Source organism: Cetorhinus maximus, chromosome 31 (genome assembly GCF_964194155.1).
Source record: "Cetorhinus maximus chromosome 31, sCetMax3.hap1.1, whole genome shotgun sequence".
Lineage (NCBI taxonomy): Eukaryota > Metazoa > Chordata > Chondrichthyes > Lamniformes > Cetorhinidae > Cetorhinus > Cetorhinus maximus.
The window spans coordinates 1,549,515-1,561,880 of NC_135909.1; the positions used below are offsets into that span (position 1 = coordinate 1,549,515).

Sequence of the window (12,366 nt, forward strand, 5' to 3'; positions counted from 1 at the left end):
TGCTGTGACACAGGACTCTGTGCTCTACGGCTTGTTCCCAGGGACAGACACCGAGACAAACATCAACTACAGCTGGAGGATCATCAACTCGGTGAAAGACGCTCTTTGCTCTGCCCGAAACTAGTTGGTCTTCCAGTGCAAAGAGTTGTCCCCGACCGAGTGCTGCAGACTGGCACATTCCAAGGTCCAGGACTACGTGCCGAGGGACGCACTAAAGCTTGGGGCAGCTGCCGCAAAGGCCCAATGAAGAAAGGTCGCTGTCTAAGACCTTTCGGCCATAGTGCACCAAGGGGCTGGGAAAGGTACAGACCCCTCGGGCTGCACGACTCACAATAAGTGTATCTAGTGAATACTAAATGTATTATAATTGTATTGAAGCACCTCAGAGTGCAACATGATGTATGTTGATAACTCCAATACCATTGTCTGACCGTCTGTAATGACCATATTGAAATGATTGTAATATTCATTGATTGCATTGAAGCACCTCGTGCTCCATGTGTAAAAGTTGAATCTGATTGCACTTTTTGTGATGAAATGTTTTGCAATGTTCTTTCAGATATTTCATGAATAAAGTATATATTTCGAAAAAAAATGTGCATTTAAGGGGAGGTTTGATGTGTATATGGGATTGAAGGGAATAGAGAGGGCAGGGTGGGAAGGGATAAGGGTGGGTCACATGGGCCAGAGTCTTCGGGTCAGCAAACTGACGTGTAAAATGACACACGGTGATGTTGGGTGTGCATCCCGACGTCACCGCGCGTCATTCAGATCTTCAGTTCGGCGGGCACGCACCAGAGTCGGCTGTTCGCCCGCCAAACTGTCAAAGGCCTAGTAAGGCCATTTAAATAGCAATTAAAATAATTAACTGAGCTGCACGTCCAACCTTGAGGTTGGCGGGCAGGCGAAGAGCCCAGGCGGCCATCACATTTATCATGAAACCTCATCCACGTACGGGGTTAATAAAATTCATAGACGTGTCCCAGCTCATATGACACTGTCACGAGGGGACATGTCTTAAAAAATTTTTTTCCTTTATTTAAATGTTTAAAAATTAAACTAAGCTGCCTCAGGGAGATTTCTGCGCTCTTTCACACACACGCGCGAAAGAGCGCAGGCCCCGACTCAGCCTACTCCCCTGTCCGCACAGCGCTTCCAGGTGTGCGTCATGCTGGGTGGGCCTTAATTAGCCCACCCACATAAAATGACAGCGTGCAGCCCATCACGGGCGGTGATCGGCTGCGCGCCCGCCCAACTACCCCCCTGACGGGGAGAAAATCCTCCCCATGGCGTTTGAGCCCTGACATGGATCAGTTGGATTGAGCAGCCAGTTTCTGTGCTGCAAATGCAATGTAATTTTAAACTGCTGTCCCTTCACCAGATTCTCCTTCCCTGCAACACAGCTGCTGGAAGTGTGGCAACTCAGGGCTTCTGGCTGCTTGACTGACCTGATGCTGACCCTGGCAAATTCTCCAGGATACAGCTAATGACGCAGCTCTTCATTTGTGGAAGACAGTTGTAAGTGACGATTACTTACTCGGACGGCCTTTATTTGGCCCTTGCAAACAGCTCCGCTGATTACAAAAATACTGACCTGAATTCTGACTACGGGCCAGCGGCAAGGAGCCTCATCTGTAAGACACTGGAAAATCATAGGCAATGTGCTCATGATTTTCTGAGAGGTGGCAGGTGAGATTCCTTCCCTCTGGCATGTACTTGGAAATGTTAAACCATTTTGTATTATCTTTCATTTAAAAAAAGTAGCAAATTGGTTGTTGCTGATTTTATACGACTGTTTCATCTAAATGGATTTGTGAAAGGTAGGTCATGTCTGACTAATCCAGCTGTATTATTTGAGGAGGTTCCTAGCTTTGGGGTAGAGAAGAAAGAGTTTCCTGCTGTTAGCAGCAAAGGATCTTTAATGTGTACTTGAGGCACACAAGATCTCCCTTAGTACACATACATTGGAGTGTCAGCCTAGATTATGTCTGAACCATGAGAGGAGGCTTGAACTCGCAACCTCCCAGAGGCAAAATTCTCCCAAAGGATGCAAGTTGACACAGTTACTGGACTATTAATATTATTTTGGGGGAGAAGGGAAGAAACATCAAGGAAAAGGCCATCAAGTTTGATTGGACAAATCTACACGAAATATGGTCTGATGATCCTATTTTTACGATGCCTTCAACTTTAACTATTACCTTCCAAAAGGGGAACAAGTTGCCTTGTGAAATGAATGTGGAGATTCAAAAGGATCTTTTTTAATTCTTTGAAAGGATGTGGGCATCTCTGGCTGGGCCAGCATTTATTTATTGCTCGTCCATAATTGCCATTGAGAAGTTGCTCGTGAGGTGCCTTCTTGAACCGCTGCAGTCCATGTGATGTAGGTATACCCACAGTGCTGTTAGGGAGGGAATTTCAGGGTAATGGCCATGCGACAGTGAAGGAACGGCGATATATTTCCAAGTCAGGGTGGTGTGTGGCTTGGAGGGGAACTTGCAGGTGGTGGTGTTCCCCATGCATCTGTTGCCCTTGTCATCTAGGTGGTAGCGGTCGTGGGTTTGGAAAGTGCTGTCTAAGGAGCCTAGGTGAGTTGCTGCAGTGCATATTTCAGATAGTACACACTGCTGCCACTGTGCATTGGTGGTGAAGGGATTGGATGTTTAAGGTGATGGATGGGGTGCCAATCAAATGGGCTGCTTTGTCCTGGATGATGTCAAGCTTCTTGAGTGTTGTTGGAGCTGCACTCATACAGGCAAGTGGAGAGTATCCCTTCACACTCCTGACTTGTGCCTTATAGATGGTGAACAGGCTTTGGACAGTCAGGAGGTGAGTTACTCTCTGAAGAATTTCCAGCCTCCGACCTGCTCTTGTAGCCACAGTATTTATATGGTTGGTCCAGTTCAGTTTCTGGTCAATGGTAACTCCTAGGATGTTGATAGTGGGGGTTGAATCTATCAGGTTGAAGCTCATTCGGTCACTCATTCCTCTGAAAATGTAGGTATTAATTTCCCCCTTCAAGAAACCCATACTTACATTTGATACACTCTACCCAGGTAGACTTAGCTAGCTGTAGTAAGAAATGGATTGCTTTGGTTTCAGCGTTCTTACCTTTCGAAAAAAGACACCTAGAAATGGAAGAGAATAAAAATAATCAATCATTCCTGTTAACAAACAGAGCCCACAGTGCAATGCTTATACTTAGAAACTGTTTCAAAGACTAAGTAGTCCAGAGCAGTCGGAAGTTAAGGATTTGGATGCAAACAAAGATTCTGCTCAATCCCGGAGGTGAGCTGGCCCCTTGGGTGGTAAGGTCAGTACAAAGCTTTAGATACCCAGAATTTCTGGAGATTGCTGCCTCTTCTGTATCACATGAGTTGAGCACCCTGCGTGTGGAGTGGTGGGTGACTTGACCCCATTATGTTCAATAGTTTCTCAGTGTTCAGCATCACTAAAAAATGGTCGCATTCCCAAAATACTTCCTGAGATGTTTCTTTAAACATATTGCAGCGAATTTTGTTGTGTCTGTTGTATTGATTTGTTACTTCTATCATATCAATAAATAATTTCACAAATAAGTTAATTAAAAAATTCTGTCTCTGCCTCCAATTTCAATTTTATCCCCATCACGAGGCTTGCCTTGAGACATACACCAGATAGAAATCAAAGACCTTTGAAATTACACGATGCACAGCATTTGCCTACACATGTTGAACTGTCTCATGAACTTTCTTTTGTCCACCATTTTAACAGAGGTATGAACTAGTTTATTCTAGACAAATTAATAACCCTGCTATGTTAATAGGGAATATAGGTTCAAATCCCACTGTGGCAGCCGGAGAAATTTAAATTCAATTAATACATCTGGAATATAAAGCTAATCTCAGTAATGGTGAGATTATTACTGATGATTACATCAATGATGGTGACCATGAAACTATCACCTACTGTTGCAAAAACCTATCTGGCTCACTAGTGTCCTTTAGGGAAGGAAATCTGCCATCCTTACCCGGTCCGGGTTACATGTGGCTGCAGGCCGCACAGCAATGTGGTTGACTCTTAAGTACCCTCTGAAATGGCTGAGCAAGCCCACTCAGTTCAAGGGCAATTAGGGATGGGCAACAAATGCTGGCCTTGCCTGTGTCGCCCACATCCCATGAAAGAGTAAAGAAAAAAAAAACTTTAAATTAAACTCATGGAGTTGGAAGGGTAAACAAAATGTTACCATCTACCTGATATCTCTGCACGATGACTGTTCTATTTAGTAGAATTAAGTAGAATTTTACAGCAGAGGAACAGGCCATTCAGTCCATCTGGTCTATGCTGGTGTTTATGCTCCAATGACCCACCTCTCAATTTGCTTAGTCTCACCTGATCAACATATCCTTCTATTCTTTTCTCCCTCATATGTTAATCCACTTTTCCCTCAAATGCATCCATATTATTTGCCTCAACCATTCCAATTGGTAACGGGTTCCACCACTCTGAGCAAAGAGGTTTCTCCTGAATCCCGTTATTGGGTTTATTAGTGATCATCCTGAGTTTGTGGCCTGTAATTTTAGACTAATTTATCCACATAGTTTTGTTGTAGTTACACAGGACTTAAGTTATGATGATGGTTCATCAGGAACGACACACAAAGGGGCAGCAATGGATAACAATGCAGCTGCTGAAGCACGAGCAAAAAGCACCAGAAATATCAGTTATAACACACCAGCAGATTTTCCTGTGGCTTTGCCCAATGAAAATCAGGGTTAAAACAGATTTCCCTCGGAGTGCATCAATGATGCTGTGGGTATAGGGATGGGAATATGCAGCTTCTGGCTTTCTATATATGTCATCTGCTCCATATTTGGGCACAGAATGGTGATGACCAAATATAGATCGTATGAAAACCTTAATATAGCAAACCTTAATGTTAATTTGCTATGATGCCTGGGCACAGCATCAACAAATCACAGATTTGCTCTTGACATATAAAAATATATTGTTTATAAATATTTACCTTATCTTTAATTGACAGCACTTATAGTGAACAGGTATTTATCTCCTACACGTTTTTCCCCTTTAATAAAACTGGAGGCACTGCCTCTGAATCTGCCACCATAATAAATCGCACTCTTGTTCAAAAGATTTATGGAGTGTCATTCTGTGTCTTTCAGAAATGTCTTAAAGTGCTGCAGATCCAGTAGCCCAGGTGTTAGTTTCCAATGAGGTGTGCAATTGGGATGATATAGAAAGAAAAGGTGGCTGGATCTTTCAGTGGTATGAATAGCGCCAGTTCCCACTGGTCAAATGAATGGCTGCAGAAGCTCCTTCCAGAAGTATGTTAATAGAATTGAAGCTGGTTGGGGAAGCTGAAACCAAGGCACAGAGCTTTTCTTCATTGAGAGAGTTTATTGACTTGTTCAGTCTCACAGCTCTCCTCCCACACAAACCAATGTCCCAACTATCCCCAATTTATACGTGCTCAAAGACAATTAATATCCATCACCTGTTTCTCTTAAACTTAACAACGTAATTGACATTAACAAACCTAACAATGTAATTTACAAAACATTAATATGCTAAAAGAACACTGAAGTTCCAAAGTGTTAATTAAGCAGGTAGTGGGTAAAGTGATCACACTGCCCAGCCGATAAAAGCTCATTGGAGGCCCAAACCATTTTTTGTGGCCAGGTCTCATATGAATAATATTGGCAAGCAGCTTGCGCTAAACAGGCACCAGCTGCAGGGTGGAGAGGGAAATCTGGCAGCTCTCTCTAGAGTTGAGTAAGAGGTGGGTTGTTTAAGTGCGGGAGGTAATTGGGTCATGGAGGTCGTGGAGGGAGCAGCAACTGGAGAAAACATTTTTGTCGGATCAAAGGGAAGGGAAGATAAGGTAGATGAAGAAGTAGTGGCTAGGTAATGCTGACCATGGAAAAACTCAGCAGGTCTGGCAGCATCGGTGGAGAAGAAAACAGTCGACGTTTCGAGTCCTCATGACCCTTCGGCAGAACCAGTTTCTGCCGAAGGGTCATGAGGACTCGAAACGTCAACTGTTTTCTTCTCCACCGATGCTGCCAGACCTGAGTTTTTCCAGGTAATTCTGTTTTTGTTTTGGATTTCCAGCATCCGCAGTAGCTTTTAGCTTTTTGTTTTTATATTAATGCTGACCATTCCTGCTTCCCCTTGACCCAACAAAAGTTATTGGCAAAGCTGGTTAGGAAAGTTTATTTGGGTGGCCTGCAAGCAGGGTTTCTTTAAGGGCAATTGGTTCTGCTGCTCAACACTCAAGAGCCAAACGGAGTGCATTCTCTACCCAATGGGAGACCAAAATTACATAAAGGCCCTATACAGCATTTGACCCTGATTTCAATATTTAAGTGAAGCTCCTGCTCGTTTCCAGTGGGAGAACTGGTTGCCTATTTCGAGGCCTGTTTAAAAATCGAGTCAGACTGGCTTCAGGTGGAAGGTGGGTGATTTAAAAAAAATATCTTTGCCTATCGCCCTGTTTATACTGAAAAACACTGCAGTTAGCAAATGAAAATAGCCTCCTGTAATCTTTGATGAACTAACATGATACAGCACAATTTCAACATTTTTCTCACCTTACACTGTATTCCCTTTGAAACAAATGTAATTTTAAATCTGGGGAATTCATATTATCTTTATCATTTTTTTATAGACTGACCTTTGCTCTCATCCCTTTGTTTTCTTATCTTTAGATTGCAATGTTTTCCCATTTATTTTACTGGTACTGAAAGTTTGCGGCAGGAACCAAAGACAAATTTATCTACTGTTAAATGGGTTGACGGCTATACTTAAATAGAGACGAAGGAAACAAATTGCAGTTGTAATGCATAGCAATCTGGTTGAAATGAAGGTGTTTAGATATGCAATTGAGCTGATTCTCCAATCAGCAGCTAGAACAAGGCAGATTAATGTCAGATGCTATGAATCCGACTGCTCTGTGACTAGAATGGGAATGATTTGCTCGGATAATGGTGCTTGTTGACTGAAGATGAGCAGCTCTGCTTGGATATACTTCATGGAGGAAGCTTTGATCTTGATTGGTAAGGATAATATAATTGCTTACTACAGAAGACTTATAGACTTACTATAACCGGTAGCATGAAACATTGCCAGTCTCAATTCACAGGAATAATCCTGCAATTACTATTGCAGAGGTTTAAGTTCAGCAGCGATAATTAAGAGGCCTGCTTTATGTAGGTTACAGTGTTAGCAGTCTGCATTTCAGATGTACAGCTTGTAGCACCATCTGCAGGTTGCAACTTAAAAAGCCAGTGCATTGGATCCCAACCACAAATGGAAAACAGGAAAAAAGGCAGTTGGATAGATTGCAGAATCAGCAATATAAATCGAGTCCTTTTGTGCTGAGGCATACTGCGGCCTTTTTTTCTTTATTCCTTCATCTGAGCGGGGCGTCACTGGACAAGGCCAGCATTTGTTGCCCAACCCTAATTGCCCTTGAACTGAGTGGTTTGCTAGGCCATTTCAGAGGGCAGTTAAGAGTCAACCACATGGCTGTGGGTCTGGAGTCACGTGTAGGCCAGAGCAGGTAAGGATGGCAGATTTTCTCCCCTAAAGGACATTAGTGAACGAGATGGATTTTTAGGACAGTCGATGGTAGCTGTCATGGTCACCATTACTGAGACTAGCTTCAAAGTCCATATTTATTAATTGAATTTAAATTCCACCAGGTGTCTCAGTGGTATTTGAATCCATTTCCCCAGAGCATTAGTCTGGTCCTCGGGATTACTAGTCCACTGACATTACCACTATGCCACTGCCATCACCCCCCACCCCCCCATGATTATTAAGAGGCCTGACCAATTGAAAACAATTGAAATGAAGGAGCAAATATTCTCCACAGTCAAATATGAAACTGCAGTACACAAGGCCATTCAAGCTATAACTGAGGCATTGAAAACATCCCTACAACTTCCTCATCACAACGCCCAAGCTGTTTCTTAAATGGTTATAAGTTTTCTGCCTCCAAGATTCTAACGGAAGAACCTTGCACATCTCAACCCCGTCCCGCAACGAATTTTCTGATATCCAAACAGCCTTTCCTGAGTCGATCGCTTTTCAAAGGCATTAAAAAGCATTCATTTTCTTGAAATAAAAGCAAAATGTTGCAAATGCTGGAGACACGAAATAAAAGGAGAAAGTGCTGGAGAAACTCAGCATCTGGCAGCATCTGTGGAGAGAGAAACAGAGTTAACGCTTCGAGTCCAATATGATTCTTCTTTGGAGCATTCAGTTCCGCAGAAGAGTCATAGTGGGCTCGAAACGTTAACTCTGTTTCTCTCGCTCCACAGATGCTGCCAGACCTGCTGAGTTTCTCCAGCACTTTCTCTTTTTATTTCATTTTCTTCAAACTCATTGTTACGGTTGGTTTTTGTGATCCAGTCCATTTCTGCAGTGCCCCACAGACGGAGAAACTCAGGTACAAATTCCCATCTGAGGTGACATTTCCATCTAGTCTACTCCCAAATGATAAATTCCCAATCTTGGCCAAATTATCAGGTGAAGCACTCACTCTCGGCAAAGTGCTTTGCTGTGGGTGTAAGAGAAACATTCTGGGATGATCGCGTTTAAAATTTTGTTGAAATGCTGATTTATTTTTAATTCACTCTTGGGATGGGAGCATCACTGATAAGGCCGGCTTTTATTGTCCATTCTTAAACTTCCTTAGGAAAGTGGCGATGGGCCACCTCCTTGAACCGTTGCATGTGATGAGGTCAATGAAGTTGCAAGATTTTGATCCAGCGACAATGAAGTGACATATGTCCTTGTCAGGAGGGGATCTTTACGCTAGTGGTGTTCCCATGCACCTACTGCCCTTGTCCCTCTGTGGTGGAGGTCACAGGTTTGAAAGGTGCTGCCATGAGCTGCAGGCTTGGAGCTATTGAGTGCAAGAGTGCTGAACCAGCATCAAATAAAGCCAACCATTAGTATAGTATGAAGAATTTGAACTAATACCAATTGGAGGCATTCATTAACCAAGTATGCTTCAGCGGTTGCATCAATTCAAACAATGCGCATTAATTCTGCTCTTTCACAATCACAAGAGTAATTACTTCTTCCAAGGCAGGTCCCAGGTTGTGTCATCAACATTCATTATTTAAGTGAAATTGTCAGCAGAAAAGCACAACACAATACCATTTATTCATTCAACTGAAGGCACCAACTTTCATCGGAATAGTTTGACAGGTGACAGCAGCCCTTTGTGAACTTTCCTCAGTGATTATCTTCACAGGAGCCTAGAGTATTTGACCATAGGAAGAGTGATGTCACAGCTGAGTCTGATCCTACTATCACCTGGTAGGTGAGGAATGAAGGCTCACTTCACTATTTGCAGTGAAATTGTAAACGTGTTCTCTTTGAATGCGTACGTGATTTTCCTGGTCTAACTCAATTGTAAATGATTTAGAACTGATGTGAAAAGGACAAGTACAAACCTTCTTCTTCTTGAGTTCTCTGCCTGAAGGGAGGTCTGACCCACATGGCCGTGACTTCCACCATGGGCAAGGCAAAGAGGCAGGTCCCAAATCCACCCCAGCCCAAACTGGAATTGAACACCGCTTTGTTGGCACTAATCTGATCCAACCAGCCATTTAGCCAACTGAACCAACTGCCCTCCCCCTCCCAAGGAGTCCGAGTTGCTGTAGCAACATACAACATAAATACAGAGTGCAACTGACTGAGCGAAGACTTGGAGTTTGGTGAGAGACAAGTTTTAAGTGTTAATTTTGTTCTTAAATTATCCTCAAATAATTAAATGAACGCATAGCTCAAAGACTGGTGTGGGAGAAGTAGGTTCCAGTTTGTGGGGCACTGGTACAAGTATTGGGGAAAGTCGGATCTGTACTGTTGGGACAGTCTACATCTGAACCGTGCTGGGGCTGGTGTTTTCGCAAGCGGCCTAACTAGGGAAGTAGAGAGGGTTTTAAAGTAAATAGGGCCAAGGGAACAAATTTGGGAAGCTGTAGTAAACCAGAGTAGAGACAAGACAAGAGCGACGGGTATTAATATGGGAAATGATAAACAGACTGTGACAGGAAGAGACAGAGTACAAATCTAAGGGTAAATTAGCAGATAAGGCTAGATGCTACAAAAATAATAAGAAGGACAAAACTAAAGACTCTGTATCTAAACACATGTAGCATTTGAAACAAAACAGATGAACTGATAGCGCAAATAGAAATAAATAATACGATCTGATAGCCAATACAGAGGCATGACTACATGATGACATAGATTGGGACCTGAATATTGAAGGGTACGTGACATTTAGGAAGGACAGGAAGTTAGGAAAAGGTGGAGGGGTGGCTCTGTTAATTATTGACGCTATTAGCATATTAGAGGGGGATGACCTAAATTCGGGAAACCAGGATGAAACCAGATGGGTTGAGGTGAGGAATGATAGAGGTGAGGAATGATAAAGGCGAGGAGTCACTTGTGGGAGTGGTGTACAGGCCCCCATAATTGTAACTGCATTGTAGGACATACTATAAAAGAAGTGATAATGGGAGCTTGCCAGAAAGGTACAGCAATAATCATGGGGGATTTTAATCTACGTATAGACTGGAAAAAACCAGATGGGCAAAGGTCGCATTAATGAGGAGTTCATAGAATGTTTTTGGGATAGCTTCTTAGAAAAGCATGTTCTGGAGCCAACCAGAGAGCAGACTATACCAGACCTGGTATTGAACAACGAGATAAGATTAATTGATAACCTCCTAGTGAAGGCACTTCCAGGTAGCAGCGATCATAATATGGTTGAATTTTACATTCATTTTGAGGGAGAAATGAGTGCGTCCAAGACTAGTATTTTAAACTTATAAATAAGGACAATTATGAAGGCATGAAAGCAGAGCTAGCTAAAATGAACTGGCAAATGAGGTTAAGGGATAGGTCAATAGAAGTTCAGTGGCAGACATTTAAAGGGATATTTCAGAATACACAGAATATGTACATTCCAATGAGAAAGGAAAATTTCAAGGGGAGGACCCAACATCCATGGTTAACGAAAAAAGTTAACGACAGTATTAAACTTAAAGTAAAAGCATATAATTACGCGAAGACAGGTGGCAGATCAGAAGACTGGAAAGAATATAAAGAGCAGCAAGGAATTACAAAAAGATTAATAAGGAGGGGGGAGAAAAAAGAGTATGGGCTGAATTTTGCCGTTGGCGAGCAGGGGGCGGGGCCTGCTTGCTGACAGCAAAATGACGCGGGATGATGTGGGGGAAAACCCCCGATGTCATCCCGCCCCATTTAAATCTTCAGGAAGGTGGGCCCGCAGCAAAATCAGCTGCAGGCCCGCCCACCTGTCAATGGCCTGTTGAGGCCATTGACAGGATCATTAAAACAATTGAAGGACCTGCCAGTCCAACCTTAAGGTTGGCGGGTAGGCCAGGAGCCCTGGCGGGAACTAGAAAAGACATGAAACCTCATCCACCGGCGGGATGAGGTTTCATGTAGGGATTTAAAAAGTTGAATAAAGTTTTAATGAAAATTATTAACATGTCCCATCTCGTGCGACATTGTCACATGAGGGGGACATGTTAAGGATTTTCTATTTTTAATGTTTATACAGCTGTCAGTGATCTCCCTGATGCAGCACTTAGCCTCAGGGAGATGTGCGCTCTTTCGTGCGCATGCGGGAAAAAGCGCACTCTCGCATTTGGGGAATCCCTCCCCCCGCCCACACAGGAAGCGCATAGCGCTTCCTGCCGGACGTCACGCTGGGCGGGCCATAATTGGCCCGCCCACTTAAAATGGCGGCAGGGCCCGCTTCTCTGGCGGGGATCAGATCCCCGCCCGCCGGAGGTTGGGTCGAGCCCGCCCGCCTGACAGGCAGAAAATTCTGCCCTACGAGAGAAAGCTAGCTAGTAACATAAAGACGGATAGTAAGAGTTTCTGTAGATATTTAAATAAGAAAGGAGTTAACAAAGTGACCGTTGGTCCCATAGAGAGTGCATCTGGGGAATTGATAATGGAAAGTAGGGAGATGGCGGATGAACTAAACAGGTATTTTGCTTCGATCTTCACTATAGAGGACACAAGAAACATGCTGGAAATAGCTGTAAATCAGGAAATGGAAGGGAGGGAGGTACTCAGGAAAATTACAATCACCAGGGAAGTGGTGTTGAGAAAATTGTTGGGGTTGCTGGCTGACAAATCCCCTGTCCAGATGGATTTCACCCTAAGGTCTTGAAAGAAGTGGCTGGTGAGATAGTTGATGCATTTGTTTTAATTTTCCAAAAGGGAAGGTTTCATTGGATTGGAAAATAGCAAATGTGACTCCTTTATTCAAAAAGGGAGGGAGACAGAAAACAGGAAACTACAGGCCAG

At 43.3% G+C, this 12,366-nt stretch overlaps 1 protein-coding gene across 1 annotated transcript in view; it reads right to left on the reverse strand.

Moving 5' to 3' along the window:
* LOC144670194 (acylphosphatase-2-like) overlaps positions 1-12,366 on the reverse strand; it is a 54,845-nt gene that overhangs the window by 19,531 nt on the left and 22,948 nt on the right. Inside the window, exon 3 of the mRNA XM_078532678.1 lies at positions 3,112-3,128. Within this exon, the coding sequence (XP_078388804.1) occupies positions 3,112-3,128 (17 nt within the window). The remainder of the gene's footprint in view (positions 1-3,111; positions 3,129-12,366) is intronic.